At 40.1% G+C, this 24,559-nt stretch overlaps 1 protein-coding gene across 2 annotated transcripts in view; it reads right to left on the reverse strand.

Annotated features, from left to right (window-relative positions):
- stx18 (syntaxin 18) overlaps positions 1–24,559 on the reverse strand; it is a 167,068-nt gene that overhangs the window by 84,411 nt on the left and 58,098 nt on the right. The window contains exon 2 of one of the 2 annotated variants that reach the window (XM_048527431.2): positions 13,127–13,184. The exons of the other annotated variant lie outside the window; for it this stretch is intronic. Within the exon in view, the coding sequence (XP_048383388.1) occupies positions 13,127–13,174 (48 nt within the window). The 5' untranslated portion in view covers positions 13,175–13,184. The remainder of the gene's footprint in view (positions 1–13,126; positions 13,185–24,559) is intronic. 2 annotated transcript variants of the gene reach the window in all.

The following is a 24,559-nucleotide window of genomic DNA, read 5'->3' on the forward strand; positions in this document are numbered from 1 at the left end:
ACAGCACAAATCTTCATCGTAATCAACACAGAGTGCAATGTTATACAAAGAACAAAGAAAATTACAGCACAGGAACAGACCCTTCGGCCCTCCAAGCCTGCGCCGATCAAGATCCTCTGTCTAACCTGTCATCTATTTTCTAAGGGTCTGTGTCCATTTGTTCCCCGCCCATCCATGTACCTGCCCAGATATATCTTAAAAGACGCTAACGTGTCTGCGTCTACCACCTCCGCTGGCAATGCGTTCCAGGCACCCACCACCCTCTGCGTAAAGAACTTTCCACGCATATCTCCCTTAAACTTTCCTCCTCTCACTTTGAACTCATGACCTCAATCAGGTCCCCTCTCAATCTCCGTCTTTCTAATGAAAATAATCCTAATCTACTCAACCTCTCTTCATAGCTAGCACCCGCCATACCAGGCAACATCCTGGTGAACCTCCACTGCACCCTCTCCAAAGCGTCCACATCCTTTTGGTAATGTGGCGACCAGAACTGTACACAGTACTCTAAATGTGGCTGAATCAAAGTCTTATACGACTGTAACATGACCTGCCAACTCTTGTACCATGATGTCATGTAGGGAATACTGCAATACAATAATGGGCTCATCTAGCTGTTTCAGCTGTAGACAATAAACAGACACAAAATGCATATTCTGGAACTCTGATAGAGTGTGCTTGAGGCTGATGGCACAGATTATTAACAATAACATCATAAAATGATACAGCATTGAAGGATGCTATTTGGCCAGTTGCAGCAGTGCTGGAATTTTGAAAGGAATATCCGATTAGCACCACTCCCTTGCTCTTCACTTTAAACACAGAAAAAGTCCAGCCTTCAGCTATTTATTCAATTTTCTTCAGAAAATTGTTACGAAATCTGCTTCCTTTTCAGAAAATTCCTGCAGCTACCAACCCTTCGGCCACTGAACAGTTTCTCCCTGCTTATGTGATTGAGACCCTCTATGATCCTGAACAGTTTTAACAAATATCCTCTTAGAACTGGAAGATTAAAGAGAATGACCCCAGTTTTTAATGGGTCCTTGACAGAACCAGAGTCAGCCACTGTTGATATAATTCCTGTAAACTTTCTCAGCATCCTGCCTAAGGCTTGTCATGGATAACACCCCACGTGATTATTCTGTAAAGAAAGAGAAGGAAGAAAAACATTGTCGACATTACTATTTTTCATAAATAATTGATGAAACAGCAAACCATAATTAACATGTTAATTACGGCAGCCTGGTGGCTCAGTGGTTAGCACAGCTGCCACACAGCACCAGGGACCCAGGTTCAATTTCACACTCAGGCAACTGTCTATGTGGAGTTTGCATGTTTTCCCCGTGTTTGTGTGGGTTTCTGCCAGGTGCTCCGGCTTCCTCCCACAGTCCAAAGATGTGCAGGTTAGGTGGATTGGCCATGTTAAATTGCCCGTAGTGGTCAGGGATGTGCACATTAGGTGGATTAGCCATGGGAAATGCAGGGTGACAGGGAAAGGGTAGGGGGATGGGTTTGGGTCTGGGTCTGGGTCAGGATCAGTTGCTTTCAGAGGGGCGGTGAAGACTTGTTGGGCCAAACGGCCTGTTTCCACACTGTACGGATTCTATGATTCTACGATAAAATGTGTTTATTCGCTTTTGTTCCTCCCCCACCCCACCGTACACAGCAATATCATAAGCCCATAAGATGTAGGAACAAAAGTAGGCCATTTGGCCTTCTGAGTCTGTTCAGCCATTCAACGAGATCCTGACTAATCTGATAAACCTCAATTTCACTTTCCTGCCAAATACTACATGTAGCCACGTAGTTAATACTAAATACATAACGGAGACTCGCATTGTGCATCTCACGAAGGAAGCATGTCTTTTATTTGTAATAGACCCGAACTAAAACAACGTAGACAGCTCCCAATATGAGTTTCAATAAGAGATATTCTCACCATACTGGAAGCATTAGTGAAATCCTTTTGTTTAACAAAATGTTAAAGTTTAAGTGTAAACCCTGAGCATGACCTGATCTGACTGTAAAGTAAAAACTAGAGCCCTAATTATTGCACAATAAAGTTTTGGATTTGGTACGGTACAAGCAATATAATGTAAGCGCACAATTAACGGCCCATCTCCCCCCTAGGAAATCACATAAGATCCTTACTTAATTAATCACTGATCCCACTCATGACTAAATTTCTTCTTGGAATTGAAAATATTATTGATCTTGGATGTTGCATTCAGTGATGAACAAAAAGTGCTTGCTGTTCATGACATTAACACTCAACCACAGATATTATGTAGACTTTTTCATTGTCACCTGCAGTACTTAGAGAAGCGAAGCAACGTGATAGCCACTTCAGAAGATCCAAGACTAGTATAAACAGGACAAATGCTGATGAGTCTCCTAAACCAGGCTGACGCACAATCTAAGCTCCTCATGAGCACTCACTCTCTAATATGTATGATTGTCCACCTAGGATTTTCTACGTCTCTTTCAGTTCTGTGAGTCCTTACATTGCTGATTACCCTGATCCTACAGCTGCATCTCCAACCACACAATCGGCAGATGATTTCAGGACACGGAATTTGTCTTTTGCCTTGAGATCATTAGTATTCCTTTCTAATGTTTATTTCCTGTACTTCCTTCTGCTGATGAATGTTTTCAAAGAATTGTATCACTTCACATAGGAGGTTCCTCCAAGTAAGTTGCTTCCTAGAAAGGGACTCCCAGATGCTGACGTCTGCATTTCATTTCTTGGATAAGCCTTCATGGAGTCTTTGAAGTACTGCCTTGGGCCTCCTCTTGTTCAAGAACATTTCTAGAGCGGGGCAACAATGATTTGCTTTGGCAATCCTAAAACTTGTGGCCATCCCAGCTGCATTGATTTCGGATTAAAGACGCCTCGATGCTGGTGCTATTGGGTTCTTGAAAGATGATGACGTTCAGAGGCCTGTGCAACCAGCTGAGGCAAAGAATCCATCTCAAACAGCATTAATGGTCCTTCTCAAGGGCTTTAAGGTGGCATCTATATGTAAATTGTGGAGTCATGCAGAACAGTCAGAAGGTCTAATCCAGCAAGTGCAAATTAGAACAGTTACCCCAATGCAAAATCATGTGCAGAAAGAAGAAAGTGATGAAAAGAGCAGAAGCAAGATGCAAGACAGAAATGTAAAGAAGTTTAAAATTTCTACTCAAGTCTTCCAGCTATATTTAAATATTGCAACTCCGCACTTACAATGCTAATTTTCAATGACAAAGAGGTTGAGTGACTGAAATTAAGAATCAAAAGATGCTTTTGAAAATTCATACATTTGAGTTGACAAATCTCGTTTTTCTCTGATAAAGAAAGTAATATTGGTGTTACAATATTGATAAATACAGCAACTTCACACCCTTCGTGTTTTTGAATACTGAACTTCTTGACAAGAAATTGATATAGTATAGTTTCTGAAAGAAAACAGTAGCTTGCAAATAAGTTCCTGAATTGAATTGCACATGCTAAAACATTGAATGCTGTGAAATTTACTCCTAATTAACAGAAAGTTCTACTGGTGTCCCCCAATTTCTTCCTGTAAACTAGACCACTGCTCCCGCACCAAGTCATGAAACTTGTTATTACTGCAAAATTGTTGCAATGAAAATAATATACTAAAATTTTTGAAAAATAATAGAAAAGAACAAACTCTCTCAAAGGCAGAAAGCAACAGTGGTCTGCAAAGAGAGATTGTTAAATCCACAGTTGATATAGGGTACTGTAAAAGTTTGAGACACGGGTCTGTGTGTTCCCAATTACGAACATCTGGTGGCGCTATAGGATTGCTAATATCGAGATAACAAAGATTAGTTGAGAAGTGTCCAACTTTGCAAGGATGGATTATAACTGAAAATGTGAAAGGATAATTAAATTCTATGACCTAAAGAAAGTCTGAATACTGAATTAGTTACTCAGTGCCTCATTTAATAAAAGCAATTAATTATTCCTGTACTTTGCTGCAAGCAAATCAACTTTGAAGCTACTTTTACACAGTTAATGGCTAGATACAATGAGTATAATTTAATGCCCTCCCAGGCTATGGAAGTGAGGAGTTTTTCAGGCACCTCTCCTTCCTGCTCATTAAGTCTGGGGCAGGAGGGCTTAGGCAGTCTTTGAGGGAGAGCAAAAAACAATCCCAGTCCTGTTTCTTGTTGGTAGTAGAAAAAGAAGAGATGAGGGTGGAAGCAATCCAGGGGTCTTATGGTGCAATGAATAACATCCCCAGTTCTAACCAGAAGCTCCAAGTCAAAATTTCACACCATGACTTGATGGCCAGGGAAATTACATTCACAAGTCCAAACTGGTCAACTACCAACTCTTTCAATTTATGTCAACGACAGGCAGGGCAGACTACTGGCAAGCCATTCTTCATTCAGAAAAATATCTCTATATAAATACACAGTCACTTAAGTAGTTCAGTTCTGTACTGTAACATACAAAGAAACAAACAAACAATGCAGTTTGACTCTATCCAACAAACAAACCAAAGGCAGTTCTCGTAGATTACCATATTTACATATATTTGAAGCACAGGGAGGGCCCAATAACTGAACGGAACCCCATTTAACTTTGGCAGAAAGACCTTAGATGGCGGTCTTTCTCCAATGTGCCTTGGTGGCAGCTGCCCCAAGCTTTAGTGCGTCCCTCAGCATGTAGTCCTGGACTTTGGAATGTGCCAGTCTGCAACATTCGGTCAACATCAACTCCTTGCGCTGGAAGACCAATAAGTTTCAGGCAGGCCAAAGAGCATTTTTCACTTAGTTGATGATCCTCCAGGCTCAGTCAATATTTGTCTCTGCATGTGTTCTACAGATCAGACCGTATAGCACAGAATCCGCATCGTGGAGCTGCTCAGGGCGAACCTTGACAAAAACCACTGCATCTCTCTCCAGACTTCCGTTGCAAAGGCACATTCCAGCAGGTAATGTATGACAACCTCTACCCCTCTGCGACCACTTTGTGTGCAGAGTGCAGTGGTATAGAGAACCCAGGCGTACATAAAGGATCTTACAGGAAATGCCCTCTGAAATGTTAAAGGGTGAATATTTGTTCTGCTGACATGTAAGAAATTAGGTGCTAAGCTGCGCTGTGGGTGCCTCTGTCTCGCAGACAAATTGTGCTAATCTAATTATACTCTGCTCTCTGTAAATGTTGAACTACGGCTAAAAAGATATAGAACTGTCTAGAGTGGCGATTGAGAAGTGAGGAACTTTCTAGTTGTACACATTGTTTTTGGGGGACTGACCTTTGCTAATGTTAGGTGATTAAGTCATTACTATCACTGTTGCTAGGCATATGATTATGGGGAAGTAAGAAGTTGTATCTTGCGTACATGACTGACTGTGATGTAAAATCCTATATAAAGGGAAGACGGTTCCCTTATTGGGGAGCATCGCTTGACACGGCTCCGCAAGCCCTGCGAAGATTGTTAAGTGTTCCTCCAAAAGCTTGTACTTAAATAAACTGTGGCTATTCACAGAAGTTGGCGTATTGCGTTTGTATCAAGTGTGTAGGGATCTCCTAAAAGGGAACCCAACACCCTCCTCACCACCAGCCAAGCGATGTCTTAGTGTTTGTTGGAAAGTTTCGGTGATTCATTTTGTCAAATTACTTTGGCAACCTGCTCAGGGAACAACCCAACATGATCCATCCTCTCCTTTTTTTGCAGACATCCACCGAAGGAAACTGCAGACCTCTGCAGGTTGACAAACATATTCATGAAGTAACACAGAAGGCCACTTTTGCCAGGGCAGTCTACAGCAACTACAGGGACAGTGAGCTTGAAACAGTTTTATCACAATGAGTTTCGTATTTGTTATCTTCCTTTACTAAATTTATTGGTAACATCATAAAAATAACAACCGTAAACATTACACAACATCGCATTAGGCATCTGCTTTGATCTTTTATAGACGAAAACTGCAAAATTAGGGACTTGCATTTAATTAACTTTTATTAAAGACACAACTATTGGCGAAACATTTAACAGGAGCTTGTTAGCTTGTGCTCACCATTTTTCCTCCAGACAGACACTTTGGAGGTCTGTATACATGATAAACCTGAAATTACTGAAACTTTCTCAATGCTTCAATGAGACTGAACATGAAACTTTAGTTACTATTCGAAATAGTCTATGCATATATCCATAAAACATACATTCTAAAAAAAATGTGAAGTAGAAAAAAAAACTGCTTTGGAGGATTCAAAATGAGTACTCAAACGATTTGCAAAATTTATATACACTATCATCAGTACAGTCAGCAGAGTACAGCATTATTACATTAGTTTTAATCTGTTAAACAATTACATGGTATTGAAGACGAACTTTTGTAAATCATTTCCCATTAATAATCAAATCACATCTTTCTACAAACTGGAAGTATCTTACAACACAGACAGTAGAACCCCAATTGCTAAACAAAGAGGTTTTATTTAACAAAATAAAGTTAATTACATTAACATTCAGGTAGAAAATCAATCATGCCAAGTTATCCTAACATACTTAGATTAGCATCCTTCATTTTAACCAAATGTGTGCTATTTCTATCTGTAGGCTCAATAACACGAGCTGATTATCTGTTAAACTGGGCTAGGTATTATTTTTGATTTGTTGTGGATAGATTATGATTGTGATCAGTAATTGGGAATCACTGAGCATACAATAGTTTTAATGTCAATGTTTCAAAAGAAGCACCTGAAATTTCTGAGAAAGCCTTTTCAACAGAGTGGACACAAAAGAGAAAAATCAATCAATCCAATTTATTTAAAATGTATACTTAATATAGGCAATTAATTACTCCTCTACTGTACTGCAAGCGAAGCAACTTTAAAAGATGCTTTCGTGACCAGATACAAGGTGTATAGCCTAACATTTCCCCTCTCCTGGAAGTGAGGAGCATTTGAGGAGACTCATCCTCATGCCTATTAAGTCAGGGCAGGCGTCCTTGTAGGTGGTCTCTGAGGAAGACAGACAAAAATTCAAGGTATCATTCCAGATACAATTGTACTATTGTTGTAAAAATCATGAACAAGTATATTAAATCTAAAGTGTATTCAATAGCAATAGTTGTGAATTTAAATAAAACAAATTTCATACCATTGAACCTTAGGACCTGCCAAGCATTACTCTTCAGCTGAAGCTGTTCGTCAACTCTTGGCATGTTTGTCAAAAGTGGGTTTTATGGTTTAATTCTTCTAGTAAGTCCCCAGGATTGCTCGCTTTTTCTACATAACTAAACTAAATCCCATCCCGAAATAGACTGTAATATTAATTTGCTGATCTGGTCAAAGATTGTAACAATCTACATAGTTACTGCAGACCCAATTTACAATACCTCATTACTAACAGACCGGAACTGCTCCATCTCACTGCAAACATACCTATTCCATTCCAGTACATTGTTAACAGACACAGTTCTATCTCACTGTTTACAATTCGCTCTAGTTTTTAACTCTTTGGGTCAGTTTCATCCTATGGCCATCAGAAATCATACCACCACTTATGCCAGGAAATGATCAAAAAGGATAGGGGTGAAATAGGAAGGCAGAAGAGAAGAAACGGGCAAAAGGTGAATTTAATGAGAAAGTTAACTCAAAAACAAAAGTAAACTAGGAACTACAAGAGGCCTAACAGTTAAGGTGGAGGAACGCAAGGGCAAGGTTTGGAACACGTAACTGGGATATTATAGCAAATACAGAAACATGGCTCAGGGATAGACAGAACTGGCAGATTAATGTTCCAGTATATAGATACTGTAGGAAGGAGATAAAGGCCGGGGAGGGTGGCAAGAGAGCAGGGGGAATAGCACTTTTGATTCGAGGTAACATTCCGGTTGTACTTCGGAAGGATGTTCCCAGGAATACATGCAGGGAAGTTATTCAGGTGGAACTGAGAAATAGGAAAGGGATGATCACCTTTCCAAATACATGCAAATTCTGTCCCTCAGGATTCCCTCCAACAACTTGCCCATCACAGATGTCAGGCTCACTGGTCATTCGTTCCCTGGGATTGTACTGTAGATGCCCCAGTAGTCAGCGGGAAATTCAGAGGCAAATTTGTAAGGAGATCTCAGTTATCTGTAAGAATAATAGAGTGGCTATGGTAGAGGATCTTAACTTTCCAAAGAGAGGCTGGAACTGTCATATTGTCATAGGTGTGGGTGGAGAGGAATTTGTGAAGTACAAGAAAATGTTCTGATTCAGTTTGTGAATGTACCTACTAGTTAAGGTGCAAAACTTGGCATGCGCTTGGGAAATAAGGCAGGGCAGGTGACTGAGGTGTCAGGGGGGAGCACACTTCAGGGCCAGGTACCATAAATCTATTAGTTTTAAAATAGTGATGGAAAAGGATGGAAAGAGTGATGGAAAAGAACTTTAAAAGTTAAAGTTCTTAATTGTTGGAAGGCCAATTTTGATGTTATTCGGCAAGGACTTTCAAAAGTTGATTGGGCATGGGGGGCAGATGTTTGCAGGTAAAGGGATGGCTGAAAAATGGGAAGCATTCAAAAATGAGATAACAAGAGTCCAGAGGCGGTATGTTCCTGTCAGTGTGAAGGGCAAGGCTGATAGATGTAGGGAATGCTGGATGACTAGAGAAATTGAAGTTTCTGTCAAGAAAAAGAAGGAAGCATGTGTCAGGTATAGACAGTAGAAATTGAGTGAATCCTTAGAAGAGTACTAAGGCAGCAGGAGTATAGTTAAGAGGAAAATCAGGAGGGCAAAAACAGGACAATAAATAGCCTTGGCAAATACGGTTAAGAAGAATCCAAAGGAATATTATAAATACATCAAGGACAAAATGGTAACTTGGGAGAGAATAGGGTCCCTTAAAAATGAGCAGGGCTGCCTATGTGTGGAACTGCTGGAGGTGGGGGAAATATTAAACAAGTATTTTGCATCAGTGTTTACTATGGAGAAGGATATGGAAGGTAGAGAACACGGGGAAATAGTGACGTCTTGAAAAATGTCCATATTACAGAGAAGGAGATGTTGGACGTCTTAAAACATATAAAGGTGAATAAGTCCCTGGGGCCTGATCAGGTGCACCTTAGAACTCTGTGGGAAGCTAAGGAAGTGATTGCTGGACCCATTACCAAGATATTGGTATCATTGATAGCTGCAGGTGAGGTGCCGGAATACTGGAGGTTGGCAAATGTGGTGCCACTATTTAAGAAATGTGGTAAGGAAAAGCCAGGGAACTATAGACCAGTGAGCCTGACATCGGTGATGGGCAAGTTGTTGGAGGTAATCCTGAAGGACAGGATTTACATGCATTTGGAAAAGCAAGAACTGATTAGAGATAGTCAACATGGCTTTGTGTGTGTAAGTCATGTCTCACTGACTTGATTCAGTTTTTTGAAGTAACAAAGAGGATTGACAAGGGCAGAGCAGTGGACGTAATCAATATTGACTTCAGTAAGGCATTCATCAAGATTCCTCATGGTAGACTGAGTAGCAAGGTTAGATCACATGGAATACACGGAGAACTAGCCATTTGGATACATAGCTAGCTTGAAGGTAGAAGACAGAGGGTGATGATAGAGGATAGCTTTTCAGACTGAAGGACTGTGAGCCACAAGGATTGGTACTGGGTCCACTGTTTTTCATCATTTACATAAATGATTTTGATATGAACATAAGAGGTTTGGTGAGTAAGTTTGCAGATGACACCAAAACTGGAGGTGTAATGGACGATGAAGAAGGTTACCTCAGAGTACAACAGGATCAGATGGGCTAATGGACTGAGGACTGGCAGATGGAGTTTAACTTGGATAAATGTGAGGTAAATGTAAATGCACTTTGGAAAGGCAAATCAAGGCAGGACTTGGACACTTAATGGTAAGGTCAGGTGGGGAGTGTTGCTGAACAAAGACACCCTGGAGTGCAGGTTCATTGTTCCTTGAAATGGAGTCGCAGGCAGATTGGATAGTGAAGAAGGCATTCATTATGCTTGCCTTTATTAGACAGAGCATTGAGTACAGGAGTTGGGAGGCCATGTTGTGGCTGTACAGGACATTGGTTAGGCCATTTTTGGAATACTGTAGGCAATTTTAGTCACCCTGCGATAAGAAGGAGGTTGTGAAACTAGAAAGGGTTCAGAAAAGCTTTACAGATGTTGCCAGGGTTGGAAGGTTTAAGTCATAGGAAGAGGATGAATAGGCTGAAGCTATTTTTCATGGAGGGTCCATGACTGAGGTGTGACCTTATACAGGTTTATAAAATCATGAGGGGCATGGATAGGGTAAATATGTGAGGTCTTTTACCTGGGGTGGGGGAGTCAAAAACTAGACAACATAGGTTTAAGGTGAGGGAGAATGATTTAAAAGGGACCTAAGGGGCAACTTTTTCACACGGAGGGTCTTTTATTTACTTCTTTATTCGTTCACAGGATAAGGGCATTGCTGCCTGAGCAGCATTTATTGACCAACCCCAATTGCCCAGAGGGCAGTTAAGAGTCAACCACATTGCTGTGGGTCTGGAATCACATATAGACCAGACCAGGTAAGGATGGCAGTTTCCTTCCTTAAAGGATATTGGTGTGGGTATGGAATGAGCTTCCAGAGGAAGTGGTGGAGGCTGGTACAATTACAACATTTAAAAGGCATCTGGGTGGGTATATGAATAGGAAGGGGTTTTGAAGGTTATGGGCCAAATGCTGGCAAACGGGACTAGACTTATCTGGGATATCTGACGAGTTGGACCGAAGGGTCTATTTCCATGCTGTATGTTTCTATGACTCTAAATCAAACTGACCCAGAAAAAAAAAAGAGGCCCACATGAGAAAATGAACTGTTTATCAACCAATTTGCCTAAACACAAGTGCAAGTATCTCTACGTTATAAACTATTAAGATAATTAGCCTTTTTGGCATGATGTAGGGCAGAGTTAGTAACATAAATCCCAACCATGCAGGAGGCTTGCATTCCATCAACTCCTTCAATTCCATTCCTTGTTAAGATCATTCTACTGTGTAATATATCCATTTGGTTAATTAAATTAATGTAATCATTAACCAAATGGCTATATTACACAGCAGAGTGATCTCAGAAAGAACAAAAAAAGTTAAATCACTTGACATCTACATTAACTTAACAACAAGCAGCTTTTTCACTATAACTGCACTTCTGTATCCAATGGGTGAAAGATAGTCTCCCTCACCTCCACACAGTATATGTTATTTACAATGCTGCAAATTGAAGAAGGGACTTCAACATGTAAATTTAGCAATGTAAATAAAGCCTGGTTTAAAAGCATGACTTTTAGCCTAAACAGAAGTTACCCAGAACACAACTCAAATTTATAGCAAGCCTGTGATAATTGATTTAGGTCACTAAATATTCCTAAAGTAAACTACTGGATTACATTAGCACTGTGTGTTTACACACACTGGGCAAACGTTTGCTCATTTAGTGGACATTCATCATCCATGTACAAAATGCTTAGTGTCCTTATTGTCAGGAAGCTTTAAATAAAGGATGAGCTTTGAGAATGAACAATTCCAGGAATAAGAAATAAGGGAATAGCACTACATGAAAACACTTTCTAACCATAAGGTCAGCAGTACAGTTGTTAAAATCGACAGCGGTAACTCCACTTACTGAAAATCAAACAGTAATATAGTTGTACTTTTTATAATTAACAGTTAGCTTGCAACTGCTTAGAAGACTTTCAACATTGTCAGTTTATAAGTTTAGATAGTAAGCTTCTGTAATTTCCCGTCAGTTCCAAAAGAAACTTGCTGCAGTATTTATGTAATCTGCTAGAGGGCATTAATCCCGACATTCCAAGATGAACCTTTAACAGGACAACTGCTGTGTTTGTGGTTGATTGGTCTTTTGCATGTATACGTTTAAGCTCAGATTCCCACTGCCATGATGAAGGCTTTACACTAGGTCATAGGGATCAATTGCTCCTGTAATTCAAGACCCTAAAAAGTAAATAATACCCAAACAATGAAGTGGGGGTGGCCTAAACTTTTGGGAAATGGAGACCCAGGAGACAGTCAGCCTGGCTGCATCTAATCTCATCACTGAAACTATACACTGTTTCTGTTTTACATCAGTACAGGCAGAAAACAGCTTACTTTTAAAAGATCATAAAAAAGATTTGCAAGTGAAAAGTCAGGAACTGGTCCATACTTTTAAACCCTGTCACGACAGTGATATTCTCTTGCTAACATTAACAATAAGTCAAGGAATTACACTATGCTGGTCATCCTGCTCCTTTATAATGTCATCCAAATATTCTGATACTTAAACCAGTCTCAGCACTGCATGGAAGCTGGCTCCAATTTAAAAAATACATGCTGAAATAATATCTATGGATTTGGGGACCGATCTATTCCACTCAGTTTGATCTTCAGTCGCCTAGTCATCAAGAACACAAGACCTCACTGTTCTGGTGCTGCCAGATCATCAATATTTGATGATGTGTGGCTCTTTCATTGGTTTTATGACTGGCCCTTACGGTTGTAGATCTGCTTTAGCACTGTCTGCATGAGTGTGTTGATGTAAAAGCTCTTGCAATATTGTAATGTCATGATCTCAAGCAATGTCAGGAGCAATACTGTCATGATCTGAAATTTTTTCTATATACTGTATTTTACTGATCCCTGGAACTCAAATTTCCCATTTAGTCTCAAACATTTAAGAGACATAAAACAAATATTAAATTAGTTTGAGTTACTTAATCCCACAAAGGTCTATATGGATATGTTACTCAAATCCACTAATCTCACACAGGATCACAATCCAAATAAATTTATTGGCCAAATGCATGCATAGATGTTGTGGCATGGCAACTGGCAGTTATAATTCTCTGTACGCTGCCAACTATTTGATCAGGAAGAATTGGCTAATTTAAGTGAAAATTGCTACCTGCTATCTACTCCCCCAACAGCCAAAGGTTGGTTGCCTATCTGCTGTCTTATTTAAATGAGTTAACTTCAATATATTTTGCAATGATGAGCTGCTACAAGGTATTAAATACACAGCTATCAAAATAGTTTAAAGTCATTGTGATTTTCACTAGTTAAACTACATACACATTTACACAGCATTACTCATTATTCAGACAATACAGACTGAAAATGCAAGCTCTTACCATAAGGATGCGGCAAAACCAACTGTCAAATGGTTTGCGAATGGACATGTAGAGACAACTGTAGAACAGAAGGAACTATGTACTCATCATATAGTGGCAGGGCTGTACACATATAAATTTAAGATTTTGTAATATTATAATTTAATATAAAAATAAAAAGAATGACTGCATGTTTGAACGCTTCTATGATAATGTTTTTTTAAAAATAGCTGGATTTTAATGTGCACCCATACAGATCGTAACGAAATGTTACTATCTAATCAATGTGTTTGCATGGGATCAAATGTTAACTGATCAAGATCTGATAATCAATACTGACCATACTTAAACCTTAATGATGATAACTGGCAGAGTAGTAAGGTCTGCAAGATGGAAGACAGAAGTCTTGTAAAAGCTTGATCATTGTATCAGTACAGCAGGGTCAGGAAAAAAAAACTCTGCCTCGATACCAGTCGTATTTGTGTAAATCACTTTATGGCATTCTGTCAAATCAAAAGTATTGTTCAGGAGATAAAATGTCTACCTGAAACTGGGAAGAGTTGGGAGGGAAGGGAAAATGAAAGAAACATCAATCCATGCCTTGTGCCAAACTGTCAGGCTTTCTCTATTGGATCCTCCTACCACCACAACCATTTGTTACTTAATAACCATCAGGTGAAGGAACCCAAACAAATTTCTCTCTTAGTGTGCAGCCAATGTGATCAGGTATAACATTTCACAATCGCTCTGATGAAATCCATCAGCTCAGAATAAATCATGAGCTAATGAAGAGATTTTCATTCTGTTCACAGAGCTGAACAGAAACACACCTCAACAGTTGAAGTGGCATATGTCCTAACTCATTCCACAACCTAGTATTCTGCAGTCAAACATTTGGAATCAAGTTTTTTTCAAGTTCAGTGCACAGGAAGAGCACTTTGTGGTTTGATGCCCCTTGGGGAGTTGAAATCAATAAACAAACAGCATACCTTGTTGTACATTGCTTGCAGAGTGATCAACTAACATGCCCCACAGAGCACGTTTTTGTTGGGCCATCAAAGGGAGGCAGAAAGCGGAAGGCAGATAGTCATTTAAGGGAGAGGAAGGAAATACCAGTACTCTGGGTTTCTCTCTCTTACAACCAGAAAGAGACTATATATAGTAAAGTGTTGCATACCTTTTTTACAACAGTAGCAACTATGTACAAGCTGCAAGATTAATAGGAGTGCTCTTACAATTGGTGTTTATTGAAAATAATTGTTTTTGGGTCACATTTACAATTTCTAAACCACAATAGTAAATTCTAATAGGTTGCTTAAAGAGTCTAAACTTACTTTAAAATCAAATAATTTTTCATAGTTTTGGAAAATCAACAGTGAATGGGATTAATGTGATAGCTCTACCAAACAGCCAGTGTGGGTACAATGGACTGAGTGGCCTCCCTCTGTGCTGTAGCATTCTATTTTAATTAAGTCTACAAATGACACCTTTAATTATCCAGTCATACTCACAATATTTTTCTTATAATAGGTTTGGTTTCATCACCACTATAGATATTTTGCAAGAAGAACAAAGGGAAAAATTACATAGAGGCTAGTTTTAACATTATTTAGCTTATGCTAAAAGCAAGCTAAACTTTGATATAAATTTCTAACCATCTTACTACATACAGAACTCATTAGCTTTTCAGGCAAAAGTACATGGGGTAAGGTAGATGAGGCCATATTGCAGTAATGTTTTGGGTAATCACATGATAGAAGAAGAGTAGTTTACAAATGCGTATTAAACTACTGATTGTGTAGGGTCAGGAGAATATTAATTACCAATTGGCAAAAGCTATTCCCATATCTATCCCTAGGGTATATCTGTAATTTATCTTATAGCAACATCACTGTAGTACAAAAGGCATAATCAGGACTACTGATACAGAGAAAGCCTTAGCTAGGACTTGGGAAGGCAACAATACATCTGGCTGTCTACGCAATGGCATCAATTTAATGGCATCTGGCACAGGCAAAGCAATTGCCTTTTCAGCCCTTGTCTCAAGTGCTAAATATATCTAAAAACTTCTCAACTGCCATGATGCCAGCTGGTTACTGAACTGTAATTTTAAGAAACACAAAACCAGGACAAATTAGTGCAAAAATTCGAAGTGTTTTAGAAATTGGTGAGTAAAGTGGGATGATAATTGTTTGACTGCTATAAATACTAGCAATAATCATTATAATTAGAAAGGGAAAAAGTATAAAACCTGCAATTTACACATCGCACTTTCCCAAATCCCTTGGTACCCTCAGTAACAAAATATCTAGAGATCTACGTCTAGAGTATGCCTTTGCACTCTGCAGTAGAGAATTACAGAAATCCACAGCATTTTGAGCGATGAAATTTCTCATCTCAGTCTTAAATGGCAAAGTCCTTGTTCTGAGATTCTGACGTCTAGTTTTAGGTGGAAACGTTCTCTCAGCATGTATCTTATCAAGTCCCTTAAGTAATTGTACACTGTTTCAATTAGACCTCGTCTCATTCTTCTAAATCTACAGAACATTGAGGCAGTCCATTCAATCTCACCAGGTAGTAATATACACCTCCTCCCACCCACCTTCCTGCAAAAATTCCATCCCCTATTCCCAATTCCTTTGCTTCCGCCGCATCTGCTACCAGGATGAGGCATTCCACTCCCGCGCATCCCAGATGTCCTCATTCTTCAAAGACCGCAACTCTCCCACCCCCGCAGTGGTCGAGAACGCCCACAACTGAGTCTCCCGCATTTCCCGCGCCTCATCCCTCACATCCCGCCCCCGCAATAACCGCCAAAAGAGAATCCCCCTAGTCCCCACATACCACCCCACCAACCTCCGAATACAATGCGTCATCCTCCGACACTTCTGCCATCTACAATCTGATTCCACCACTAAAGTCATTCTCCCATCCCCGCTTCTTGTCTGCCTTCCAGACAGACCCTCTCTCCGTGACTCCCTTGTCCACTCCACACTCCCCTCCAACCACCACACCTGGCACCCTCCCCTGCAACCGCAGGAAGTGTTAAACTTGCCCCCATACCTCCTCACTCACCCCCATCCCAGGCCCCAAGATGACTTTCCATATCAAGCAGATGTTCACCTGCACATCTGCCAACATGGTATACTGCATCCGCTGTACCCATTGTGGCTTCCTCTACACTGGGGAAACCAAGCGGAGGCTTGAGGGCCCCTGTGCAGAACATCTATGCTCGGTTCGCAATAAACAACTGCACCTCCCAGTCGCAAACCATTTTAACTCCTCCTCCCTTTCCTTGGATGACATGTCCATCCTGGGCCTCCTGCAGTGCCATAATTATGCCTCCTGAAGGTTTCAGGAACAGCAACTCATATTCCACTTAGGAACCCTGCAGCCTAATGATATCAATGTGGATTTCACAAGCTTCAAAATCTCCCTCCCCCCCACTGCATCCCAAAACCAGCCCAGCTCATCCCCGCTTCCCTAACCTGTTCTTCCCCTCACCTATCCCCTCCTCCCACCTCAAGCTGCACCTCCATTTCCTTCCTACTAACCTCAATCCGCCCCCTTGATCTGTCCATCCTCCACGGACTGACCTATCCCCTCCCTACCCCCTCACCTATACTCTCCTCTCCACCTTCGGTTTGCCTAACCCTCTCTCCCTATTTATTTCAGAATCCTCCCATCCCCCTTTCCTGATGAAGGGTCTAGGCCTGAAACGTCAGCTTTTGTGGTTCGAAGATGCTGCTTGGCCTGCTGTGTTCATCCAGCTCCACACTTCGTTATCTCGGATTCTCGAGCATCTGCAGTTCCCATTATCTCTGATCATCAGGTAGGAAGGCTTCTTTACTCTCTTCCTCCAATCCCTTTGTAATAAAGCCTAACACATTATTTGATTTCCACTTGCTTGCTGTCTATCCATTTTAACTTTCCGTGATTTGTGTGCAAGGACACACTGGTCATTCTGATTACCAACATTGTCAAGATTCCAATAATTTGCAACAAAGAACTTTACAAATAGAGCTTTTCTACATACCTTGCCTGTCAAAGTGCACTTCTGTACAATATTTTCAACCTACAATGCTCTTCCTTTCACATTTCCTTGTCTACCCTTCACATGTAATGATAATCCAGAGCCCTAGGAAACTATCCTGCTGACATGGCTTTGAATCTCACTATTGCAGATGCAGTAAAAAAAACCATACAGTTAAAAACTAGCCTTGTGCCAATTGTGAGACCACTCATCCATTGTAAAAACTCAAGTAGTTCACTTCTGTCCTTTAGAATGGGAAATAAGCCATCATTACCCGATCCGACCTACGTATAACTTCAGATCAACAGCAATGTGGTTATCTCTTAACAGCCTTCTGGCCAATTTGGACAATAAATGTTGTCCTAGCCAGCAGGTGATCTCATGAATGCATAAAAGTGACATAGAAGAGGGGAATATGTGTAATATAACCAAGTTTGCTTGATCCTAAACAATAGATTATAACATTTTCCCTATTTCTAACATCTGAACATCTGGCTGATAATTTTTCAGTACTTTGGGGAATTTTGACAGGCTCCCCTAGCTCAGATGGGTCCACTGTGCAGAAGCTTTATGAGAAGGTGCCTACTAATTCCATTTTAATTCACCTACTTCATCACTTTCTTCCTCATTGAGTGCCAAATCCACACTCTGCCGCATCTAATTGTTTCTTATATTTGTCACCAACCAATCTAATTGGAAGGCTATTCCGAGAGTTGGTCAACCTTCCAACCTAGCTCTTCCCCTTCTGTCCCAGCCAGTCCAGTCTGGGCCTCCACTGTCATCATCCAGACCTGTGAGCCTGGCCAAGGGAGATGCCAAAGTTACCACTGGTCTCCTTGCAGGTCCTGAATCCACACATCTGTTGCAGCTGCTGGCTCCACATCTCCTTGCAGGTCTTGCTGCAGTAGCGACATTGCAAGGGAGTCTTGCCTCTAGCCATTTGACAGCCAGTCCACCTTAAAATGGCTATGGGGTGGGGGCGGGCGGGAGTGATCCTGCCAAGTTTGTCGGGTGGGGCTTGCTCCTGAATTTTTATACTGCCTCCAATATAAAGTCCAGCCTCTCAAAGTTTTAATTCGCATATGTACAACTAATATACTTCCAACTCCATTGATTAAATTTTCTACCCTCAAAAATTAGTTGATTAGGTGTTGTCGAAAAGAAAGAATTTGCAAAGAAAATGGACAAGTCACCAGCGCAGTCTTCAAAGCTCTATGAACGCTGTTTAAATTTATTTTCCTTTTAGAAGAACACAGTTCCAATCATGCTGCTCAGGAATATTTCAAGTTATGTCTGCAAGGAATGATGGGATCTCTCATATTCTAAGGTAACATAGTTGATAAATGTGGCATATTAAAAACAAGCAATAAATGGTAACAGCTTCTTCCTAAAAAGAAGTTTTCCTGGATTAATTCTGCCACTTAATAATATTCCTTTGTTTTCACTCACTGGAGAGTAATCAAAGAGAATGAAGAAGGCAGAAACCCTCACCTATTAATACCTTTCAAGTGACCGGGGGCAAATGAGAGACTGGCACACGTGGAGCAACAAGGCTTCCCAAGAAGGTCCAACAAAGGAGGTGAGTCGTACTGCAGTCTGCATAGAATAAACAAAACTCCTATAGTCTATGCTGCAATCAATACAAACTGATCTGTCAGTGATTTATAAATGAGCAACACGGAGTTGGCTCTTTATTCAATTATATATTTTTAACAGACAATTTCCCATTCATTTCCAAAGTACACAAATCCACTAATTTACAGTCATATTTTCGATTTATTCTTTTGCTCTTTCAGAATTTTTTCTCATTATAAAGAACATGTGGATGAAAGTGCCTTCTAATGTCATTTTAATTCACCTAACTCAAAATTTTCTTCCTCATCTAATGCTTAGAAATCTATTCCAAGAATTGATCACTCCATGAAGATCTATCTCCTTCTAGCAATCCTAGGAAGGAGTCTGGAGATCTCACACAAGCCCACATATCCAAGGCAAACACCCTTCTCGATCACCACATGTTGTGTTTCAGTGTCTGATAATACTTATGAGGTCTAGGAGATTGGTTCACAACACTCTTTCAGTTGCTCCTAGAAAAGCATTTTTGCTAAGTCCATTGTTGAAGCATTGTCTGATACGATCTGGAAAGAAAGAATTACATTGTGCTGAGACATCTGTAGGTGTCAACGGGTCCTTGATCCTCTGAAAATCTTTCTCTTGGTCTGGGTTCTAACATTATCCTTGCATCTTTTTGAGTAGTCATCACAGGGGTTCTGTAGTGGTTGTCAAGTGATGCAAAACTTTTACCAACTGTTTTAACATCTCTAAGAATCTTTGGAGATCCTGGACTAATTTGAGTGGATTACTGTGTAATCACTTCAGTCTTCTGAGGATCCACATATCCAGCTGGGAATTCTAATCATTCAGAAATGCAGAGCACAGCTGAAATTATCACAGTTCCCTCATAGTATGGGATCATCAGAGGTTAAGCCACAACAATGTTTGTTATGGTCAGTGTGTGGTGTTCTGAGATTCAAATGTCAAGCACTGCAGACAGAAACTTTGATGTAAAAGGGTAGGTTTGTAAATTAGGATGACGGTTGGGTTTGGATTTGGTGGAAATGGTTTAAGAATGAAAGTGTGTTACTTGAATAGGGTGGCCAAGCAACATTCACTTTAGCAGGAGGTCTTGAACGTTCACTCAGAAGGGGGTACTGGGTCAGCAGCAGCAAGCTTTGGACAGCAAAGTGGAGGGTTGGGAGAGACACTCAGTGGAGAGGTGTGATCAAAAGGGATGGCTATCAGGGGTCTGGGAGAAATTACAGATTGGATGAGGTGTCATCGGGAGGTATTTGTGGGAAGTTGTGGCATGGGCTTAATAGTTATCCATGAGTTAAATTAGATTTTAAATGCCTAAACTATCTAATTCCTGTATAGCTAATTAAGTCAAATTCCGTCATTAGATTTTTTTGTGTCGCAGACGTTTCATTACCAGGCTGGGTAACATCCTCAGTGCAACCTCCAATGAAGCATCGGTGTGTTTTTCCGCCTGGTTTTTAAACTCTGGAGTCAGTGGAGCTGGATTGCCTCACTTCCAATTTTCCTTCGTAGTGGAATGTATACTGGGTCGAGTTCAATATGTTTATTAATAGCATGCTTTGTGGAGTGCCAGGCTTCTAGGAATTCTCGTGCCTGTCTCTGCCTAGCGTTTCCCAGGATTTTGGTGTTGTCTCAGTCGAAACGGTGGTTCTCCTTGTCCATGTGAATTGATCTCATCTCAATCCACTGAGATGGAACACTACACGTAATTTAGTATGGCTGATCCACCTAGCCTGCACACCTTTGGACTGTGGGAGGAAACCAGCGTAGCCGGAGGAAACCCACGGAAACTCCACACACATATTCACCCAAGAGTGGAATTGAACCTGGATCCCTGGCGCTGTGAGGCAGCAGTGCTAAGCACTGAGCCACCATGCCGCCACTAACACAGAGATAACACAGTATGGAGCTGGAAGAACAAAGCAGGCCAGGCAGCATCAGGATTGGACAAGATTTACAATACAAGGAAAAAAATTGTGAAAGTGAAATCATGCTTGAAAAATCTACTGTTTTGAGAAGATGGAACTAGTAGAGTTGATCAAGGGATGCCAGTAGATGTGGTTTCCTAGGACTTTCAGGAGGCTTTCACTAAGTTCCCAAATCATAGATTAGCATGCAAAACTAAAGTGCATAGGATTGGGATTAGGGTACTGATATGGATAGAGAATAGGTTAAGCAGACTGGAAACAAGTAGAAATAAGCAAGTGCTTTTCCATGTGGCAGGTAGTGACCAGTGCAGAGTTCAGTGCTAGAACCCCAGCCAATTTGAATATATATTGATAATTTAGATGACGATACTAAATGTAATTTAGTAACATGACACAAGCATACATTTGAACCAACGCTTAGTGCAAAAGTGGGCTGTGATCAGGATGCAGAGATGATTTTGATTTGGACAAATTGCATGAATGGATAAATGCAAGGCAGTTAACATACATTATGGATGAATGTGAGGTGATCCATTTTGGTAGCAAAAAGGAAGGAGGACAGTTTACCTGAATGGTAATAGATTGGGAAAGAAGTGCAAGAAGACCTGGGTATCTTTGTACACAAGTTGTCTGAAATAAGCATGGCAGGTGGAACTGGCAGTGAAAGCAGCAAATATTATTTTGACCTTCAAGAAAATTTGAAGGTCAAGTAGTAGTAGAGATGTCTTGGCTGTAATTGTACAGAGCCTTGGTGAGGCCATACTTGGAGTATTGTGCGCAGTTTTTATCTCCTTATCTCAGGTAGCATTTTCAAGCTGTAGAGAGAATGCAATAAAGATTTACCAGCCTGGTTCCTGAGATGGCACAACTGATGTATGAGCAGAGACTAGACTATTTAGGAACATATTCACTGGAGTTTAGAAGAATGAGGGTGAAATCTTGTGGAAACATAAATTTCCAATATCATTGGTTAGAGTTAATGCAGTTTCTGATGACCAGACTCTCAAAATAAGGGATCACAGTCTTTGGACAGGGGGTGGACTGAGATGAAGAGAAGCTTCTTCACCCAGACAGTGATGACCCTATGGAATTCTCTGCCACAGAAAGTGACTGTGGAAAAAACTTTCAATGTTTTCAATGAGTTAGATATAGTACTCAGGGCTAAAGAGATGAAAAAGGGCTCAGGAAGAAAGCGAGAACAGGGTACTTGGTTGGGTGATCACCCATGATTACTTTGAATGGAAGAACAGGCTCAAAAGGGCCATATGGCCTACTCCTGCACCTCTTTTGTATGTTTGCTATGTGCTAGATTTTAGTGAAGAGTGCAAGAAGGTTGTATGTTTAAAAGTGTAGGCACTCGCATCGAAAGACTGTATCTGTTACACATTTTTATGTTTATCTGCAGTTCAAATGGCTGAATAAATGAATTGTGTTGTGGGTTGTGGCATTAATATTTGTAAACTGTCTTTGTTTTATCGAAATTGTTTTATCTAAATTGTTTTATTCAAGCAATAAAAAAATTGGCAAACTATTTGTGTCAGAATTCAGCTGTACTATAAATTGTTTCCAACAAAGCAAAATTTTATACTTTGAAAAACTAACAAACCAAGAACTAGCTACAAAAACAAAATTAGAAATAAATTAAAACGTTAGACTGTGGTCTATTTGCGGTCTAGACAAAACCTTAACTTCGTGCACTGCCCAGTCTCCAGCCTACTCCAATACTGAAAAGGTAATTGAACTTGGTCTATAATTACTGGATTAGACACAGATGGGCTGTGTGCACTTCACAAAAAGAACTGTTTTGATTCATTTTCCTGATTGCCTGGAAGGTCAGACTTTTTCAAAATTTACTTTCATCTACTAAATAAGTTCGCAACTCCTAGGGGTACATCTAAAATGATGGTTTTCAACCATTTTGACTTGCATCATATCATACGTTCAATTATTAACCTAGCTACTTCGGCAGAGCTGTCACAGTGTAAATATAGTCCAGCAAATTTAATACCGCATTATTCAGAATACAAATGTCAGGTAATAAGGTAACACATTAATCAAATTTAGCAAGAGACATGTATCTCTAAAGTATGGAATTCTATTAACACACTACTTTAATTTCCCTACAATTGCTACCCTTTATAGGCAGACAGGATACCAAGTGAAGACACACTGTGTAAAAAGTGACAGAAAAAGAGTATCGTAGATTGCAAGGAATAAGTTGACCACTGGAGATAGACTGACACGCTGATTACAAAATGTGAACTGCAGAATAGTCACCATTCTGAAAACATAACTCTGGTTATTCAAATTAATTCACTGTGACATGTTGTACTGAGTGAATTAACGCTACAAGGATATCTGTAACTACAATCAGGATGTTCTGCAAATCATCAAATTCATTATCTTCGGCATCCAATGAAAAGAATATACTGAATTCATCAAGTCACTTTAGCTATGACATCTTTGTAAGGGGTCCAATTCTCACCAAATTTGACGCACTCAATTTCAGAATCATCCCTCCATGTCAAAACATCTTCTGCATCAACAAAATTGAATACTCTTTGTTTTTTTGAAGAATTTGAAGGCTATTTGTAAATTAACAGCATCCGATGCTTCGGTGATGGAACCACACAAAACAGCTGACGGGGAGGATGCAAAATCCCACCCTTTATAAAAGGGATTCTCCTCCAACAATCATCGACCTATTCCATTCCAATGTGAACATGACATTTGAATGGCATGCTGAGGTACACATCCGAAGATTGACCTATGAATGTTAGACCTGTGGAATAACTGCAATTTGGGCATTATTTCTTCACAGATGCCTCTTGATTTTAATGGTTATAGGTGATCTTAACATGACCTGCACAATATGCTGTGTTCTTTGTTTAAAACATGTGGGTTCTCTCTGCTGACAGAAAAGTAAAGCTGGTGCAAACAAGACAATTCCATTGTGGTGGTCATGGTGGGCACTGTAAGAAAAATGAAAGACAAATATCATGTAGTCAGGCTGTGAAGTTGTGAAATTCAATATTGAGTCCTTGAGTCCATTGCCAATCTGTTTCCCTCGCTCCATGTCTGTTTTTCAGAAGTTTTTTTTTAAAAAACACCATCATCCAGCCTCTTTCAGTTACGCAAAAGTCGTATCAGACTCAAAACGTGCAGTTCGTTTTTTTCTCCAAAGACACTGCCAGATCTACTGAGTTGCTCCAGCACTTTCTGTTTGCGAGAATTTTCAAAGGCATTCCATAAAATGGTTCTCAAAATCAGACTCCATTACTTTTGGCGATACTCTTCAAGGTGGATTACTTTTCCTTCCATTCTCAAATGACTGTTTGAAAAACAAAAAGAGTTGCCTCACTGCAGCAAAATGATTGGCTAAGTCGGCACATATTACAAATTTTGGCTCAAATCTAGCTTCTCACTATATTTCTTTTGCAGGGGGATCAATTTCAGTTTGCCATTCATCATACAATGCTTTTTATGTAGAGTTGTGACTTAAACCCACATCCATCTTTTGGCAATATGACCCATATCACATGCTTGATCTCATTTGTTGATTTATAATCTCAAGGACTGCAGTGGTTCAAGAAGGCAGTTCATCATCTTATGCATAGCAACTGCGACGCGCAACAAACGCTGGCCTAGCCAGTGACGCCCACATCCCAGAAGTGAGAATAAAAAGGCAAATAAAACATACATTTGAGGTTAAAAAAAAACTGAGGTCAAAATAAATGGCTCTCTTAAATATCATAATCTACAGTAGTGAAATTTCCCCTTCAAAGGCATTCACTAAAAGCAGAAAAGAAAAACTACAAACAGTACACACTTGTCACTTTTTGTGAAGGTAACAATGCATAAAGTATGCCACGATATTTAAAAAGTCACTAAATTCAA

Source organism: Stegostoma tigrinum, chromosome 1 (genome assembly GCF_030684315.1).
Source record: "Stegostoma tigrinum isolate sSteTig4 chromosome 1, sSteTig4.hap1, whole genome shotgun sequence".
Classification (NCBI taxonomy): Eukaryota; Metazoa; Chordata; class Chondrichthyes; order Orectolobiformes; family Stegostomatidae; genus Stegostoma; species Stegostoma tigrinum.